The following is a 19,247-nucleotide window of genomic DNA, read 5'->3' as shown; positions in this document are numbered from 1 at the left end:
GAGCCTGGGGGTCATTACCCCTCCTGGGTGGATTTCTCAGGATCCGGGCTCAGGCGAAGCCGTCAGGGATGCGCAGGCCATTCCCATCTCAGTCACTCCGGTGCCTCTCATTCGGGGCTCACACAACCCTCTCTTTTCATTTATTTTTGGCATTTGTCGAGACTTACTACGTGTCCAACCCTGTTCTAAACTCTGGGGTGGGAACGATTAGATCGGTTACAGTCCCTGTCCCCCATGGGGCTCACGGTCTAAGTAGGAGGGAGAACAAGGACTGAGCCCCCATTTTGCAGTTGAGGAAACTGAGGCCCGGAGAAGTGATGTGACTTGCCCAAGGTCATGCAGCAAGCAATTGGGAGAGCAGGGATTAGACCCCAGGTCTTGTGACTCCCAAACTGGGATCCTTTCCACTAGGCCGCATTGATTCCCCTCTGTTATACCAAGGGAGGTGGATTGAGAAGCAGCATGGCCTAGTGGATAGATCACAGACCTGGGAGTTAGAAGGACCTGGGTTCTAATCCCGGCTCTGCCATTTATCTGCTGTGTGTCCCTGGGCAAGTCACAACTTCTCTGTGCCTCAGTTACTTCATGAGTAAAATGGGGATTAAGATTGTGAGCCCTAGCAAGGACAAGGATTGTGTCCGACCCAATTACTTTGCACCTACTCCAGCATTTAGTACAGTGTCTGGCACATAGTAGACTCTTAAAAATACTACTATTATTATTATTATTACCATTAGGGTCACTTCAGTGTCCATCCTTTCTTTGTTCAACTTCCCAGTGGCAGGCTGGGGAGGGAGATTGGAACTCTAGATAGTATAGAAGCCTGTATTCCCTTGGGCAGTCCCCCACCCTCTGGACTCAGCTATCTTAGACCCAGACCATCTCCCCAGGTGCTGTAGAGTTGCTTTTCCATCTCCACGCTGACCCCATCATATGGGGCCCGGGGAAGGGGTGTTCGAGACACATGGGGTTAAAGTGAGGAGGAGGAGGAGGAGGAGGAGAAAGAGGAAGAGGCTGCAGTCAAAGCATTTATTATCATAACCTGGCCAGGGTGGGATGAGGCAGAGTGTGAAGAAGGTGAGAAGATCCGGGGGAGAGGAAGAGGCACAGTGGGTGTGTGTGGGATTTAGGGACTGGGGAGGATGGTATGCCAGGCAGTGGCAGCAGAAAGGGCTTGTTGGGGGCTTCTCAGGGGCATGGGGTCTCTCCGCAGCCTAGAGGCCCCCTCTGTAGCAGAAGACGGGAAGGGGGGTGGTCAAGTCCCCCAGAAAGCCAAGAGTGCTTCTCTTCCGGGACAGGCTCACAGGTGGAGTATCTCCACAGGCTTCTTGTAGGGTGAAGCTGGAGGCGAATCCTGTGTCAGCAGTTTCTTCTCGGCCTCATCCTCTTCCTGAGAGCAGAGGGATCGGCCCGAGTGACGCTCCCTGCACCGTCTTCCCTCTTGCCAGCCCCCCAACACTGACCCCCCTCCGGCCCATTCCTCCCTCCCTCCCCTGGATCTCACCTGCGGCTCAGGGACCCGGCAGCACAGGCGACGGAGGCCCATGCCAATGGACGTCAAGGACAGAGCGAGCAGCACGATGAAGACTCCCAGGGTCAGGGCCTCGATTCCTAGAAACAGGTTCTGGGGAAAGGAACGGATGCCGAGACCGCGGTCACGGCCGCCACCACAACCCCCGCCCCCGCCAATGCAGCCATGGAGTCAGAAGGACTTGGGTTCTAATTCCGGCTCCGCCACACGTCTGTTGTGTGACCTTGGGCATGTCGCTTCACTTCTCTGGGCCTCAGTTCCCTCATCTGTAAAGTGGGGATTAAGACCGTGAGCCCCTTCTGGGACAGGGACTGTGCCCAGCCTGATTAACTTCTGTCTATCCCAGCATTTAGGAGGGTGCTTGGCACACAATAAGCGCTTAAATACCATAATAATAATTATTATTATTATTATCATTGCTGCTGCTACTTCTCCCTGAGTCTATGGTTCTTTACCTCACCCTCTTCTAAATTATCAGTGACACCGGTAGGGGAAATCACCATTTCCAGAGGCCCTGTCACACCTGCCCTTTCACTGGACCTGGATAGGAAATCCTTTGCACTCTTACGCCGTCCTTCCCAGAGTTTAGGAAAGGCTGATTTCACGGCCCCATCCCTCCTTTTCTCCCTTTTTTTCCCCTCCCTTCCTCGCTTCTCCTAGTACTCCTCCCCTCCCCGACTGCATCGGACCCTGCAGGGATCCAAGGGGGGGCTTGGGGAGGGGATTCCTACCCTCGCTTTCTGGTCTCAATGACCCCAGTGACTTGCTGGGCTGAGGAGAGCTCTATCAATCAATGGTATTGAGCACTCTCTATGTGCAGAGCACTGTACTTAGCACTTGGGAGAGTACAAGAGAAGCAGCGTGGCTCAGTGGAAAGAGCCCGGGCTTGGGAGTCAGAGGTCATGGGTTCTAATCCCGGCTCCACCATTTGTCAGCTGTCTGACTTTGGGCAAGACACTTAACTTCTCTGAGCCTCAGTGACATCATCTGTAAAATGGGGATCAAGACTGTGAGCCTCACGTGGGACAACCTGATCACCTTGTATCCCCCCAGCACTTAGAACAGTGCTTGGCACATAGTAAGTGCTTAACAAATGCCATCATTATTATTCTTATTATTACAATATACCAGAAATGGGAGCCAGGATCCCTGCCCACAAGGAATTTACAGTCTAGAGTCTGTAAGAAACAGCATGGCCTAGTGGCAACAGCACGGGCTTGGGAGGCGGAGGACATGGGTTCTAATCCTGGCTCTGCCACGTGCCTACTCGGTAAGCTTGGGCAAGTTGCTTCACTTCTCTGTGGATCAGTTCCCTCATCTGTAAAGTGGGGATTAAGATAGACTATGATCCCTATGTGCGACACAGGCTGTGTCCAACCTGATTAACTTATCCACCCCAGTGCTTAATACAGTGCCTGGCACATAGTAAGCACTTAACAAGAGAGGTGGGTTCCAATCCTCAAAGCCTCAGTTTCCTCACCTGCAAAATGGGCATGATAGCTCTCCCTGATTCTTAGATTTTGAACCCCAAATGGGAAAGGGACTGTGTCTGATCTGATTTCTCTTGCATCTGCTCCACGGTTTAGCACAGTGCTCTATACCTAGAGTTTAAAGAATGTGATAAAATAGACTGTCTTGAGCAGCATGGTCTAGTGGATAGAGTAAGGGCTGAGGAGTCAGACGGACCTGGGTTCTAATCCCTGTTCCTTCACTTGCCCACTCTGTGACCTTGAGCACTTCCACTCCCTTCTCTGTTCCTCAATTCCCTCATCTGTAAAACGGGGATGAAGATGGTGAGCCCCGGGTGGGACAGGAACCGTGTCCAACATGATTAGCTTGTATCGTCCTTGGTGCTCAGAACAATGCTTAGCACATATTAAGCACCTAACAAATACTATCGCCATCATGAACCTCCACTCCCGCCCCCCGTGGTCTCACCGACAGCATGCTCAGGTACTGGAGGCAAATCTTCTGCCGCCAGAGCTCTTGCGGATCCGGGGTGCTGGGGGGCAACGTGGGCCAGGTGGACTGGGAGGAAGACTCACAGATGTAGGGATTATAATATTCACGAACTCTGAAGTCCCCGACTCCGATGACGATAGCGGCGACGGCGGTGGAGAAGCTGGCCAGGGTTAGCACGGGGGCCAGGACATTCTGTGGAGGGGATGGGACACGGGGGACCCGATTAGGGTGGGGGTATGGTCTCCCCGTCCCAGAGCTCAGCATCCCTCCTTCCACCCACCCCCCGGGGAGGCAGGAGTGGGGGAAGAAAGTAGTCAGAAGGCCCAAGCTCCACTCACCTGGCCTTAGTTAGGGGTAAGGAAGAGACAGGCCATCTTGAGAGAGGAACGCACGGCAACGGAGGGGAGACTAGCATGTCACTTACCCAGCAGCCTCCCTGGCGCTTCTCGTGAACGATGGTTATGACACCAGTCACGATGGCCTGGGGGAAATAAACAGTAATAAAAAATAACTGTTGTATTTGTTAAGTGCTTATTCTCTGCCAGGCACTGTGCTAAGCGTTGGGATGGATACAAGTGAATTGGGTTGGACGCAGTCCCTGTCCCACGTGGGGCTCACAGTCTTAATCCCCATTTTACAGTTGAGGGAAGAAGTGAAGTGACTGGACTGAGGTCACACGGCAGAGAAGTGGCAGAGCCGGAACTAGAACTCAGATTCTTCTGACTCCCGGGCCTGTGCTCTATCCACTAGGCTTTGCTGCTGTCAGTCGGCAGCCCAGAGATGACCCCCTCGCCCCCTGCCTCCCTCCACCACTTTCTAGCCCTCTGAGGCACCCTCCTTGGGGGTAATGCTGGGAGACTTCGGGGGACAGTTAGGGGTCTGAAGTCATCGCTCACTGAGCGCCCCTCCCTTTCCACCCCTTCCCCCGGACCGTCTGGGCCCCTTCTCTGATTCCGGCCCCCTCACTCACCACCGCCGCGGTCCAGAAGGCACAGCCCGTGGAAAATACATCGTTCCAGGTACCCAAACAAAATAGCACCCCCAGGGCGGCACTCACGGATCCCAACACGATCTGCGCCGTCTGCAAGGTAAAAACACCCACAAGGACACCCCCCAGATCGCAGGGACCCTCTGCCCCTTCCCACTTCTCTGGACCCTTGATCAGTTTCTTCCAAAGCCTTTCCCATCCACCACTCTGGGATGTCAACCAGGGCCATTCTCTTATGCCTAAATTCCTCTGGTCCGTTCACCAGGGAGGAGGGAGAGATAAGGGGAGAGTAGTGGGGAGAGGAAATGGGCAAGATCACAGCTGAACCCCTGAATTGAGGGATTCTGAGCAGCGGTTGGTTGAAGCTCTGGCACTAGAGTGGCCTGTCTGTTATCCGTTCCAACTCAGCATGCTCTGTAGGCCTCACCTAGTCTACCACGGTGAGCCCTTCCCTCGCCCTGTCCCTGGAAACAATTTTTAAAGGGGAAATTAGCCTCCTACGGTTGTCATGGAGTCTAAGAAGAGACCAAGAGGGACCAAGGATGTGAAGCTGGGGGACATTTCCTTAAGGGAGAAACTATGGATGGTGTGGTCGCTGAGTGCCTGTTTTGGGGGAGCAAGTTTGGGACGAACCTGTCAATCAGTGAATTAGTTGTATTTATTGAGCACTTGCTGGGTGCAGAGTACTGTACTAAGCACTTGGGAGAATACAATATTACAGAGTTGGTAGACTCGTTCCCTGTTCGCAACGAGTTTACAGTCTAGAGAATGCTTAGGAACTTTCAGTGATTAGCTTATTCAGCAGTACTTGCTGAGGACCTACTGTGTGCAGAAGACTGATCTAAGTGCTTGGGAGAGTTGACTCGGAGTTAAAATTGTTAAAATTAAAGCACCCCATCCTTGGAGAGCTTATACTCTAATAGGGGAGAGAGGCTATTTATTTTGTTAATGAGATGTACATCCCCTTGATTCTATTTATTGCTATTGTTTTAGTCTGTCTCCCCCGATTAGACTGGAAGCCCGTCAATGGGCAGGGATTGTCTCTATCTGTTGCCGAATTGTACATTCCAAGCACTTAGTACAGTGCTCTGCACATAGTAAGTGCTCAATAAATACTATTGAATGAATGAATGAATGAAATCATATGCTATAGATTCGGTTGGAAGTAGTAAGAGCGTGGGAAAATGAAAGAAATGAATAAATAAATGAGCCTGTAAATCGATGTATACATAAGTGCTCGGAAAGCTGTTGGATGACATTCATCCATTCATTCAATTGTATTTATTGAACGCTTACTGGGTGCGGATACTGTACTAAACGCTTGGAAAGTACAATTGGGCAACAGATAGAGACAATCCCTACCTAACAACGGGCTCACAGTCTAGAAGGGGGAGACAGACAACAAAACAAAACAAGTAGACAGGCATCGATAGCATCAAAATAGATGAATAGAATTATAAGTTATATAGACATGATTAGAGTGGTGGGTTTAATCATGTAAGATCTCCTGGAGGAGGTGAACTTCCAGGGGAGACTTGCGATCAATCGTTTAATCAATCTCGTTCAATCAATCGGTGATATCGACTGAGCACTTATTGTGTGTAGAGCACTGTACTAAACTGCTTGGGAAAGTACAATACAACAGGGTTGTTAAACGTTCTAGAGGGGACTCTGTGATCTAGCCGATCTGAGGGGAGGGGACGTTTCGGGGGGGGGGGGGGGGGGGGAGTCACAAGTCTTTTCATCAGATTCAGGGAATTCTGTCTTTTCTATCTTGATGGGTCATCCCTCTCCCCACCTTTAAATCTTTATTAAAAACACATTTCCTCCAGGAGGACTTCCCCATTTAATCCCTCATTTCCTCTTCTCCCGCTCCCTTTCGTGTCACCCTTGCACTTGAATTTGCACTCTATACTCGCGCCATAATCAGCCCCACTGCACTTACGTACATAAGTATACATATATATATATATGGACACTCACCTAAGTACATAATTTACATCATAAAATATTATAAATTATGTATTTATATTAATGGCTGCCTCCTCCTTTAGACTGTAAGCTCATTGTGGGCAGGAAATGCATCTACCAACCCAATGTGTCTACTCCCAAAATCTCCCAAAACAAAAACAAACCAAAAAAACCTGTTGTACTCTCCCAAGCATTTAATACAGTGCTCTGTACATAGTAAGTGCTCAATAAATACTATTGATGAATTTGTTTATATTAATGTCTGTCTCCCCCCTCTAGACTGTGAGCTCCTTGTGGGTGGGGAACATGTCTACCAACTCTGTTGTATTACACTTAACCAAGCATTTAGTACAGTGCTCTGCAAATAGTAAGTGCTCAGTGACTATGACTGATTGATTCCGTCCTTCCCTCTGTCCCAGGAAAAACGGTCCTTCTTGCCCACCAATCTAGATTTTTCCTGTTTCTGTAATTCTCCACAGAAGGAGATGCATCACCTACCTCCACTGCCCACAAGAGAAGATGCTACTTCAGGAGTCTACCAATATGGAGGTCAGGAAGTTTTTTAGAGAAGCAGCGTGGCTTAGTGGAAAGAGCACGGGCTTGGGAGTCAGAGGTTGCGGGTTCTAATCCCAACTCTGCCACTTGGCAGCTGTGTGACTTTGGGAACATCACTTAACTTCTCTGTGCCTCAGTTACCTCATCTATCAAATGGGGATTAAGACTGTGAGCCTCACCTGGGATTACCTGATAACCTTGTATCTCCCCCAGCACTTAGAAAAATGCTTGGCACATAGTAAGCACTTAACAAATACCATTATTATTATTTCTGTTGTCTGTTTTTTCTTTATGGCATATGTTAAGCACTTACTATGTGCCAGACACTGTGCTAAATTCTGGGGTATACAACATAATCAGATTGGACCCGGTCCCAAGTAGGGCTCACGGTCTTAATCCTCATTTAGGAGATGAGATCACTGAGGCACAGAGAAGTGGGTGGTCATACCTCAGATAAGTGGTGGAGCCAGGATTTGAAACCAGATCCTCTGACTTCCAGGCCCCGGGCTCTGTCCGCTAGGCCGCAATGCTTCTCTCAACCTCCATGCTTTCCGCTGCAGCTTCAGTCCACTTTTCTCTCAGTGGAGATGGACATCTGGTCTCCCTGCTCCCCTCTCCCTCCCCCTCGTCCTCGTTCTTACCCCAATCGCCAGCTCTGCCCGCTTCATCCTCACGGCCTCGGTGCTCTTGAGGAGGGGACAAGATGGCAGCAGGCTGCTCCCTGTCCGGAGGAGCTGAGCCACGCCCGACTCCTGGTGGATGTGGATGTTGATGTGGGTGGGCTCGGAGCCCACGGCGGCCACCTCCAACCCGTCCACCTTCACCACGCTGGGCGGCATCGTGCCGGCCTGGGAGGGGGGACAGGAAGGCCATCAGGGTCTGAAAGTACCAGCCCCACACCTCGCCTCCCAGTCAAAACTCAGGGAGACGAGGATCCTCTGGATCAGGGGCAGGAGGGAGAGAGGCAGCCTGCTCTCCAAACCGGCTGGGGAATAATGATAATAATAATAATAATGTTAATACTGTGGTATTTGTTAAGCACTTACTACGTGTCAGGCACTGTACTAAGTGCTGGGTTTGGGGGCGGAATACAAGCGAATGGGATTGGACACAGTCCCTGTCCCACAATGGCACTCACAGTCTTAATCCCCATTTTCCAGATGAGGTAACTGAGGCACAGAGAAGTGAAGTGACTTGCCCGAGTTCACACAGCAGACAAGTGATAGAGCTGGGATTAGAACCCATGCCTTTCTGACTCCTGGGCCCAGGCTCTATCCACCACACCATGCTGCTTCCTTCATCTCCTGAAAAACATCCTGTGCCTCCCTCCCTCCCTTCACTCATTCATTCAATCATATTTATTGAGCGCTTACTGTGTGCAGAGCACTGAACTAAGCAGGTGGGAGAGGACAATACAACAATAAACAGATATATTCCCCGCCCACAGAGCTTCCCTCCATCCGATCCTCCCCTCTTCCCATCCAGTCTGGGCTTGTGTCCCTGTGGATCCCCCCACCCACTCTCCTCTGGACGCTCTTCTCCTAATCCCTGGGGTCCCAGCTTCCCTGTGGTGAGGGATAAGGCCGGGGGCTGGCTTCGAAGGGTGGGGGGGCCTGCCCCTGGACCTAGCTAGGAGCCCCCCTCCCGGGGTCGCGAGGGGCTTCGAGCCGGACAGGGAGGCCCAGGGATGGGAGAGGCCAGGCCTCCTGGCTTCCAGAGTCTCCCATCTGTCCCCAGCTGGGAGGAGGGGGCAGGGAAGGGGAGAGGAAAGGAGGGAGGGGTGGGCCCACCCCCCTGCTCCCTTCAGAGAGACCCCACGCCGGGGGTGTGGGGGTTTGGGTTTGGCCCAGCCCCTCCAGAAAACCCTCCCAGGGTCACCCCCATCCCTCCATCCCCAGGTACCCCCCGAGAATGGGGCGGGGTGGGGAGTTTGATAGGCACCCTAGCCTGGGGTGGCAGGGCTGCTGGGTGTCCTATATGTGTGTGGGGGGGAGGATGGGATCTCCTGGGACCCCCAGAGCCTCCCCACCTGGTTTGGGGTCTCAGGGCTGCTGGGTGTCCTATGTGTGTGCTGGGGGGCGAGGATGGGATCTCCTGGGGCCCCCGGGGCTTCCTCACCTGATTTGGGCACCGGCCGGGCTGGACAGCGGAGAGGAGGGAGACGGGGGAGGCGAAGCGGAGTGGCAGACTTGGAGCCTAGGGAGGACAAGTGGGAGGAGGAAAGGGAGGAGGAGGAGGAAGAGGAGGGGTGGAGCTGCCGGGAAAGCGGGCTGGGAGAATGTCTGGCCCCCCCCCCGGGCGTCTGCCCGAGCCCGGATCGGGGCGGGCTTGTTTATCTCATCCCCCGGGATGGAGGCGGAGGGGCAAGCAGGCTTCGAGGACCAGGGGGTGCCCCGAGGGCCCACGGGCCATGCGTTCATTCAATCATTCAGTCGCACGTATTGAGCGCCCACTGTGTGCAGAGCACTGCGCTGAGCGCTTAGTACGGACTTTCTAAGTACCTACTTACTATGTGTACTGAGTATGTACTGCTTCTCTGTGCCTCAGTTGCCTCATCTGTAAAATGGGGACGACGACTGTGAGCCCCACGTGGGACCACCTAATTACCTTGTGTCTACCCCAGCGCTTAGAACAGTGGTGGACACATAGTAAGCGCTTAACAAATACCAGCATTATTATTATTATTATTACTAAGTCTGCCGAAGAGGCCTGGAGAACTAGGGCGGGGGAGCCCAGCAGCCTGGTTTCTAGGGGGAGAGGACTCGACCTGACGCCAGAAGGGGTTGGGGGCGTCGGGAGACCCCCGGGGAGGGTTGTGGGGGAGCCCCCAGTGAGGGGCCCCAGGAGAGGAGGCAAGACAGAAGTATTTCTAGGCGTTCAGAAAGTCCCTCACAAAGGGGCAGGGGGATTTTTCCGTCGGTTTAGAGGCCGGGACGTGTGTGTGTGAATCTGTCGGCCAGTCCTATTTATTGAATGCTTACTATGTGCAGAGCACTGTACTAAACGCTTGAGAGAGGACAGTACAACAGTAAACAGACGCATTCCCTCGCCCACAACGAGCTTCTACCGGGGGAGACAGACGTTACAGAAATAAATTCCCAGCCTACTCATTCATTGAATCGCATCTATTGAGCACTCGCTGTGTGCAGAGCACTGCTCTAAACGCGTGGAAAGTACAATCTGGGAATAAAGAGAGATAATCCCTCCCCACAACGAGCTTACAGTCTAGAAGGGGGGAGACAGACATCAAAACAAGTAAACAGGCAATGGTTTATAGTTCATTCATTCATTCAATCGTATTTATTGAGCTCTTTCTGTGTGCAGAGCAGGTCTACAGTGTGTGTGTGTGTGTGTGTGTGTGTGTGTGTGTGTTGGGGTGGGGTGGTGATGACCAATTAACCTATGCCCCGGTTGGGTTGGGCATGTCCGGACTTGGTTCAGAATCCCAGGAGGTCAGAGCAGGGTGGACAACGTGCTAAACATTGACCAGTCCACATGGGTTCTGCTGTTTCCATAGGGCAAAACCTCTCCCAGGCCAGAGGAGCGCAGGGGCGCTTCATGCCTCAGTTACCTCATCTGTAAAATGGGGATTAAGACTGTGAGCCCCAGATGGGACAACCTGATTACCCTGTATCTACCCCAATGCTTAGAAAAGTGTTTGACACATAGTAAGCGCTTAACTAATATCATCATCATTTAATCATTCAAATGTATTCATTGAGCACTTACTGCGTGCAGAGCACTGTACAGAGCACCAATAGAACAATATACAGACATTCCCTGCCCACGGAGAGTTTAGAGTCTAGAAGAGGAGATGGACATTGATATAAATAATTATATTTATAGATATGCTTCTCAACCCGGGGTTTGTCCTCGACTTCTGGTGCAAACCAGACAGATTTATAGTCAGTGTGTGGTTTGTATATACGTACATGTCCTTATTTGAAAATTCCAGATTCTTTCACTTCTCCTCCTGGGGTTTATTACTCAAACCCAACCGATAACCCAGTTCTGACCCCCTCTGCAGCTTTTGCCAGGTGGCCAACGTCCGCTGGGGTTCGGGACCCCGTAGCCGGACCAGAGCTTGATCAAGGTTCCGGCCAGTGCCGAGTCCAGTGGGATGCAGTGGTACCTGCCTGGAGGAGCTCAGTTGCCTGCAGTAGACTGTACCTCTCTCCAAACCCCTCTCCACTGATTTGCATCTGTGCTATTTTGCATCTCTGATGGAGGAAACCCAGCTGCTGTGATAATAATAATAGTAATAATGTGGTATTGATTAAGTGCTTACTTTGTGCCAGGCACTGTATGAAGCCCTGGGGGTGGGGGGGGAGGAATACGAGCAAATTGGGATGGACACAGTCCCTGCTCACATCGGGCTCACAGCCTTAATCCCCATTTTACAGATGAGGTATCTGACACCCAGAGAAGTGAAGTGACTTGGCCAAGGTCACACATCAGACAAGTGGCGGAGTTGGGATTAGAACCCAGGACCTTCCAACTACCAGGTCCATCCTCTATCCACTATGCCAAGCTGCTTCTCTGTGTTAGTGAGCAAGAACCAGGGCTGTTCTGTCTCAAGAGAGAACCCAGAATTTCATGTCATGATCCCCAAGGGATCCTGGGAGCTAAACCAAGGGCTGGAGAGGGAAGGGAGGAGCCAGTTACTGGGGATTTTTTTTTTCTAATGGTATTTGTTAAGCGCTTACTATGTGCCAAGCACTGTACTAAGTAAGCACTGGGGCAGGTACAAGCTAATCAGGTCAGACACAGTCCTGGTCCCACATAAGGCTCACAGTCTTAATCCCCATTTTACGGATGAAGTAACTGAGGCACAGAGAAGTGAAGAGAGTTGCCTAAGGTCCCACAGCAGACAAATGGCGCAGCCGGGATTAGAACCCAGGTCCTTCTGATTCCCAGGACCGTGCTCTATCCACTAGGATAGACTGCTTCTTTATGCCCATTAATGTCTTCTCTAACTCTATTAATGTCTTTCTCCCCCTCTACACTGTAAACTCATTGTGGGCAGGGAATCTGTTATATTGTCATATTATACTCTCCCAAGAGCTTAGTACAATGTTCTGCACATGGTAAACACTCAATAAATATGATTGATTGAATGAATAAATATATAATAGTATATATAATAATAGAATATAATAAATAATAGAATATATAGAATATATTAAATATATAAATGAATAAATAAATAGAGAAGCAGCGTGGCTTAGTGGAAAGAGCACGGGCTTGGGAGTCAGAGGTCATGAGTTCGAATCCCAGCTCTGCCACTTGTCAGCTGTGTGACTGTGGGCAAGTCGCTTAATTTCTCTGTGCCTCAGTTACCTCATCTGTAAAATGGGGATTAAGACTGTGAGCCTCACGTGGGACAACCTGATGACCTTGTATCTACCCCAGCGCTTAGAACAGTGCTCTGCACATAGTAAGCGCTTAACAAATATCAACATTATTATTAAATATTACTGTCTGATTGACTCACCCCAACTCCCGTATGTTCAAGGATATGCAGGCACTGAGCCTCATTGAGATGCTTTTAACAGTCAGTCAATCATATTTATTGAGCACCTACTGTGTGGAGACCACTGTACTTAACACTTGGGAGAGGAAGATATAACACTAAAGAGACACATTCCCTGCCCTCCGTGAGCTTACAGTCCAGAGGGGAAAGTCAAAGCCCCCTGGACCTACACTTGACTTCAGCTCTTTAAAGATTCCCCCAAGACGTTCCATCCTGGGGCCACGGAACTTCCCAAGCTGAACCTCAAAAGACTCTCCGTGGCCTAGGAAAGTCCCTCTCTTGTCTTGCTTCCTCTGAGGCTCCCCATGGGGTAAGGGCTGCATGCTCTGAGGAAACTGAGCTTTAAGCCCCGTCCTCCTCACTCCCTATTATTATTATTATGGTATTTGTTAAGTGCTTACTATAACAGCTTGGCTCAGTGGAAAGAGCCCGGGCTTGGGAGTCAGAGGTCATGGGTTCGAATCCCAGCTCTGCCACTTGTCAGCTGTGTGACTGTGGGCAAGTCACTTCACTTCTCTGTGCCTCAATTACCTCATCTGTAAAATGGGGATTAACTGTGAGCCTCACGTGGGACAACCTGATTTCCCTGTACTACCCCAGCGCTTAGAACAGTGCTCTGCACATAGTGAGCGCTTAACAAATACCAACATTATTATTATAACCCGAGCACTGTTCTAAACGCTGGGGAGATACGAGGTAATCAGGTTGGTTCACATTCTTCACCCCCATTTTACAGATGAGGTAACTGAGGCACAGAGAAGTTAAATGGCTTGCCCCAGGTCACACAGCAGGCAAGTGGCGCCTCTTTTCCTTTTCTTCCAGTCCCTTCTGCGTACCCTGACTTGCTTCCTTTATTCCTCTCCCCCCAAGCCCCACGGCATTTATGCACATATCCATAATGTATTTCTTTTTTTTAATGTCTGTCTCCCCCTCTAGACAGAAAGCTCGTGGGCAGGGAACATGTCTGTTTTATTGTTATACAGTACTCTCCCAAGTGCTTAGTACAGTGCTCTGCACCCAGTCGGCGCTCAATAAATATGATCGATTGATTGCTTGTCGGCCCCCTGACTTTCCCTCTGCCATCCTTTCCCCCTCTATTGCAGAGTGGAATAGCCTGCTCCGCCCCCGCTGACCCCGAGCTTGCTAGAGGAAGATTGGGAATCCCAGCCTGACTCAGCTTCCAGGCTGGGCTCCTCCTCCTCCTCCTCCCCTCGGCCCCAGCTCCTCCTCTGGGTTGGGTGTTTTCCTGGTAGCTCAGGGCAAACTCTGCTACCGCCTCCAACTCAGGGTCCCCACTCTGACTCGGGCTTCCCCTCAGTCCGCCGGGCCCATGACAGACCAGGTGAGACAGCCAGGCACCCCGTCCGGTGGGCTGGGCCCTGTCCTGTACCCCGGGAGGAAGGTGCCATCCCCTACCTCTGGCTCAGCCTCCCTGGCACTTGGGGATTTGGGGTTGGAGACCCTGTGTGGTTCAGGGCTGGGGAAGCCCCAAACCCTGGCCTTGCTGCTGTCCATTTTAGCTTCTTGGACTCCTCTGCCCTCCTCCTCAGGCAGGCAGGGAGAGACGAGGTCCAGGAAGACAAAGAGAAAAGGAAAGGCTCAGGTATAGGGAATAAGGAGCAAGGAGGGGTGGCAGGAAGACTGTAAGGGGAAAGAGGGAGGGAGGAATAGTCCTCAAAGCTCAAGGGAAAGGCCTGTGGTGCCCAGAACCCTCAAGGTAGCAGAGAAGTCCCTCTGCCAACAGGGGCCCATCTCAGGTCTCCCATTATCCCCCGGCCCCATCTTGGTCTGGCCTCCCCCTAACACCTCCACCCTCTTTGCGCCCCCAGGTCAGCGGGATCCCCACCAGCACGGTCGAGGAAGACGGGATGGAGGTGGCCTCCGGGGACGCCGGGCCGGCCCAGCTCAACATTCACATCCACCAGGAGTCGGCCCTGGCCCAGCTGGTCAAGAGTGGATGCTCCCTGTTTCAGCGGGGCTTCAAGTCCACCCGCCAAGCCAGTGCCTCCAGAGCCAGGATTGGACGGGCCCAACTGGCCCTAGGGGTAAATGTGGGGTGGAGGGGGTGGGGATGGAGCTGAGTCTCCGGCAGGAAGGTTGGGGGGGGAGGCGGGGGGTGACAGGGAGGGTCCTGACCCGGCTCGGGGGGCTTAATGTTGCAGGTGACCCAGGTGGTGCTGGGAACTGTGAGTGGGGCACTGGGAGTGTTACTCTACTTGGGGCCTTGGATCATGCTGAGCAGCACAGGTTGCGCCTTCTGGCCGGGGGCTGTGGTGAGTAAGGCAGGGTCTCCTTTTTGAAGGCCCGACTCCTCCAAGAAGCCTTCCCTGACTAAGCCCTCTTTTCCCCTTCTCCCACTCCCTTCTGTGTCGCCCTGCCCTGCTCCCTTTATTCATCCCCCTCTCCCAGCCCCACGCTACTTACGTCCGGATCCGTCATTTATTTATTTCTATTAATGTCTGTCTCCCCTTCTAGACTGTAAGCTCGCTGTGGGCAGGGAACGTGTCTGTTTATTGTTATATTGTCCTCTCCCAAGCGTTTAGTAAAGTAAGCGCTCAATAAATACGACTGACTGCCGGACTGGCGCTGGCCTAGTGGGAGAGCCTGAGTTAGGCCGCCCTTTGACCCCTGTCTCCTCCAGGCCATAGCAGCTGGGGCGGGAGCCATCGTCCATGAGAAGCGCCGCAGCCGCTGCTGGGTAAGTGGTGAGGGTCCTCGGGCTGGGAGACCCTCCTCTATTCTGCCTAGCTGTCCCTCGCCACTGAGAAGCAGAGTGGCCTATTAATGGTATTTGTTAAGCACTTACTATGTGCCAGGCACTTTGCTAAGCCCTAAGATAGGTACAACAAGCTAATCAGATTGGACACAGTCCACATCCTACCTGGGGCTCACAGTCTTAACCCCCATTTTACAGAGGAGGGAACTGAGGCATGGAGAATTTAAGTGACTTGCCCAAGAACACACCGCAGACGTGGTGGAGCTGGAAGTAGAACCCGGATTTTTCTGACTACCAAGCCTGTACACCCTCCCTTAGGCCATACTGGTTTTAGTGAGAAACAGCATGGCCTAATGGAAAGAGCATGGGCCTGAGAGTCAGAGAACCTGGGTTCCAATCCAGGCTCTACCAAAATGCTTGCTGCGTGACCTTGGGCAAGTCATTTCACTTGTCTGTACCTCAGTTTCCTCAACTGTAAACTGGGGATTAAGCCCTACTCCCTCCTATTTAGACTAACAAGCCCCATGTGGGATAGGAACTTTGTCCGACCTGATAAAGTTGCATCTACCCCAGAGCTTAGTATGGTGCTTAACACATGGTAAGCACTTAACAAACCCAGGAGGTTCTCTCTGGTGGGAAACAAGGAGGTGGAAATAGAATATGAGCTGTCCCCTGGTTTCCCTTGTTTCTCATTGACCCCTCTTCCTTCTTTTTTTTTTTTAATGGTATTCGTTAAGAGCTTACTATGTGCCAGGCACCGTTCTAAAACCGGGGTAGATACAAGGTAATCACTTCGGCTACAGAGCATGTCCCCCTTGGGGCTCACAGTCTTAATCCCCATTTTACAGATGAGGTAGCTGAGGCACAGAGAAGTGAAATGACTTGCCCAGGGTCACACAGACAAGTGGCGGAGCCGGAATTAGAACTCAGGTCCTTCTGACGCCAGACCCGAGTTCTAACCATGAGGCCTCGCTGCTCCTTTCATGCTGACATCTCTTGGGAGGGGGATGGGGGTGGCATCCTGGAGTCTGAGGGGGTTGGGTGGGGGGAGGGAGAGGGTGAGCTTGGCTGAAGATCCCTATTCTCATTCCTTTCCCAGGGGGGTGTCTCTGTCCTGATGACCCTGCTCAGCGCCTCCGCGGCCCTGGCTGCCCTCATCCTCTGCATCAATAGTTTTGTGTGGCAACCTGATGGCTTCTACTACATGGACTCAGTGTGCGAAAGCCCCAGCCCCACGAGCTGGACCCCCAGGTATTCCTGGCAGCGGCAGTCCGGGAGCAACTGGAGACAGGAAAACTGCAGGAAGAACATGGTCTTGCTGGTGGTGAGTGCTGGGGTGGGGGAGAGGCCAGGGGGCTGCAGAGGGTGGGCAGAATTTGGGGGACAACCTGTCCCAGCTGCCCCCCCCCAGCCCTGGACAAGAGGCCCATCTTCAGGGCAAGGGAAGGTGTCTGTTTATTTTGTGTTGCACTCTCTAAAGCGCTTCAAACAGTGCTCTGCACATGGTAAGCACTGAATAAATACAACTGAATGAATGACAGGAGGTGCTGGAGGGGCCGTGGCCTGAGCACAAGGGGAGGATGGTGGGGGAAGGATGAGGGGGCTGGGGTTGGCCACAGTGACAAGGAGGGGGAGTTCAGAGGGTGGTGGTGGTGGTGACCCCAGGGGTAGTGAGGATGATGACAATGACTCTGGATCCGTCTCCATCCCCAGAAACTGTTTGGGGCCGTCCGGGGTATGATGTTGGCGGTCTTCGCCCTGCTGCTCGCTGGGTCTCTGGCCTCCCTGGGCCTGGGCCTCAGGTGTCTTTGCTGCCGGGCCGACAATTTGGAGGTGAGATGTGGGGTAATAGCAAAAATAATAGTAATAATTGGGGTATTTGTTAAGCTCTTACTACGTGCCAGGCCCTGTTCTAAACGCTGGGGTGGATACGAGCCAATCGGGTTGGACACAGTCCCTGTCCCACAAGGGGCTCTCCCAGCCTTCACCCCCATTTTCCAGATGAGGGAACTGAGACCCAGAGTAGTAAGTGACTTGCCCAAGGTCATGCAGAAGACAAGTGGAGGAGCTTGGATTAGAACCCAGGTCCTTCTGACTTCCAGGGATCGGCTCTACTCACTAGGCCACTCTGGGGGTGGCGGGGAGGAAGATGCAGAGGTGGGTAGGGTGAAGAGGAGCAGATCTGGGGTGGGAGCAGAAAGGTATAATGAGGGGGAGGCGGAGGGTCTGCCCTGCAAGGAATAATGATGGAGGGGGCGGGGGGCTGCGTTACCCTGGTCTGCTTCCCCATGGCCTGGAGCTGGCTCTGACCCTGCTTCCTGTGCCCACTTTACCAGTACCCCGCTTAATGCCAGATATCGCTCTCCCTCTTCTTTGTTGGGGACCCTCCTCCCTTTCCCCCCACCCACTCACTGTCCTCTCTGCTTGCAGGAAAGAGACAGGACTGAGAAGCTTCTGGCGGGGAACTCGCCCCCTCCATCTCCCCATAAGGAGTAGGCCGTGGGGACCCTCCTCCTGTGACCGCTGGACCCTCGGCCAGGAGCCACTCGGGGTCTCTTCCACTGCCGGGACCCTCCTGCCCTTGTGGGTCCTGGGGCCTGAGGGAGCAAGGGGTCCTCGGGAGGGAGGGATCGTAGCCCAGCTAAGAGGGGCATCTCTGGGCCAGGGGAGCTCACCCTGAGCAGCCCGCCCCGTCCCACGCCTCTCCCACGCACCCCCTGCCTGTCCCCACCCCCAAACCGTGCACATCTCCACTCCCGGTTTTTTCTCTGCCCCCTCACTCCTCCCACCAGTGGATAATAAATCTTCTTTCTGCAGCTCCCGACTCCTTCCCCTCCCTCCGACTCTTCGGGGCCGGGGGGGGGTCTCTGTGCCTTTCGACTGTTGGGCCAGAGAAGTAGGGGGAGAAACTTGGAGGGGGCGGGGAGGGCAAGTCTGGGCCCTCCGCCGCCATAACTGTGTCCCCGATCCCATTCCAACCCTGGGGCCTGAGAACAATTTGAAGGTCGGACACAGGGCCCGAGGCCAAGAAGCCTCTGAATGGTTGAGCAGAAGGCCAGATGGCTGAAGCTGGGGGCCGGGGAGTGGGGGGCGGGGGGAGGCCTCAGAACCGGGGCACGGATTGGGGGACGCCTGCTCCACTGCCATTTTCCCTCCTCCCTCGTCCTGGAAACAGCTGGCCGGAGCCTGCCCCTTGCGTGGGGATGTTTGGCTCTCGGCTCCTTCGGCCCCCGGTGAGGGAGAGCGGGCGGGCCCCAGGCCCCTTGGGGAAGCTCTCCGGAAGTCCTGGAGGTGGGAGGGAGGCCTGGCCCAGGACTCAAGAGGCAGACAGCCCACCCAAGTGGAGGGAGTAGGGGACGGAGGGCGGGCCTGGGCTGATAGGAAGAGGCTTACTACATGCACTAGACCATGAGAAGCAGCATGGCGTTCTGGATACCGCGCGGGTCTGCAAGTCAGAAAGTCATGGGTTCTAATCTCAGGTCCACCATTTGCCTGCTGTGTGACCTTGAACAAGTGACTTCATTTCTCTGGGCCTCAGTTACCTCATCTGTAAAATAATAATAATAATAATGTTGGTATTTGTTAAGTGCTTACTATGTGCAGAGCACTGTTCTAAGCGCTGGGGGAGATACAGGGTAATCAGGTTGTCCCATGTGAGGCTCACAGTCTTAATCCCCATTTTACAGATGAGGTAATTGAGGCACAGAGAAGTTAAGTGACTTGCCCACAGTCACACAGCTGACAAGTGGCAGAGCTGGGATTCGAACCCACGACCGCTGACTCCCAAGCCCGTGCTCTTTCCACTGACCCACGCTGCTTGGTCTTGGAGGCTCTTTTGGGCAGGGAACTTGTCTGTGAATTCAGCTCTATTGTTCTCTCCCAAGCACTGAGGACAGTGCTCTGCATATAGTGAGTGCTCAATAAATACCACTGATTGAATTTGCACATTTCCCACTTCTGTTGCACGTCTAGATCCCACTCCTAATAATAA

The 19,247-nt window shown here is 52.8% G+C and overlaps 2 protein-coding genes across 2 annotated transcripts; one reads left to right on the top strand and one right to left on the bottom strand.

Annotated features, from left to right (window-relative positions):
• Positions 1-1,015: 1,015 nt before the first annotated feature.
• On the bottom strand, positions 1,016-9,262 carry LOC103171356 (transmembrane protein 176A-like). Its single transcript, XM_029078399.2, has 7 exons — positions 9,126-9,262; positions 7,649-7,855; positions 4,464-4,574; positions 3,918-3,974; positions 3,470-3,685; positions 1,505-1,624; positions 1,016-1,390 (listed from the first exon to the last, which is right to left on the bottom strand). Exons 2-7 carry the CDS (start codon positions 7,844-7,846, stop codon positions 1,301-1,303), a joined length of 792 nt encoding a protein of 263 aa, XP_028934232.1. The 5' UTR covers positions 7,847-7,855; positions 9,126-9,262; the 3' UTR covers positions 1,016-1,300.
• A 4,491-nt stretch (positions 9,263-13,753) lies between these two features.
• TMEM176B (transmembrane protein 176B) lies at positions 13,754-18,072 on the top strand. The gene is made up of 7 exons (XM_029077264.2): positions 13,754-13,882; positions 14,370-14,585; positions 14,703-14,813; positions 15,182-15,238; positions 16,356-16,580; positions 16,970-17,089; positions 17,687-18,072. Exons 1-7 carry the CDS (start codon positions 13,871-13,873, stop codon positions 17,750-17,752), a joined length of 807 nt encoding a protein of 268 aa, XP_028933097.1. The 5' UTR covers positions 13,754-13,870; the 3' UTR covers positions 17,753-18,072.
• The last annotated feature ends 1,175 nt before the right edge of the window (positions 18,073-19,247 follow it).

This window comes from Ornithorhynchus anatinus, chromosome 13, assembly GCF_004115215.2.
Source record: "Ornithorhynchus anatinus isolate Pmale09 chromosome 13, mOrnAna1.pri.v4, whole genome shotgun sequence".
NCBI lineage: Eukaryota > Metazoa > Chordata > Mammalia > Monotremata > Ornithorhynchidae > Ornithorhynchus > Ornithorhynchus anatinus.
This window is presented reverse-complemented; position numbering and strand designations above follow the sequence as displayed.

Bases quoted from the DNA above. Each gene is read 5' to 3' on its own strand.
- LOC103171356 (XM_029078399.2), bottom strand. From the start codon at position 7,846: ATGCCGCCCAGCGTGGTGAAGGTGGACGGGTTGGAGGTGGCCGCCGTG. The intron at 4,575-7,648 runs GTAAGAACGAGG...TTTACCTTGCAG, and splicing joins GGGCAGAGCTGGCGATTGGG to ACGGCGCAGATCGTGTTGGG. The intron at 1,391-1,504 runs GTGAGATCCAGG...CTCTGCTCTCAG, and splicing joins GCCGGGTCCCTGAGCCGCAG to GAAGAGGATGAGGCCGAGAA.
- TMEM176B (XM_029077264.2), top strand. The intron at 15,239-16,355 runs GTAAGTGGTGAG...TTCCTTTCCCAG, and splicing joins AGCGCCGCAGCCGCTGCTGG to GGGGGTGTCTCTGTCCTGAT. The intron at 17,090-17,686 runs GTGAGATGTGGG...CTCTGCTTGCAG, and splicing joins GCCGGGCCGACAATTTGGAG to GAAAGAGACAGGACTGAGAA.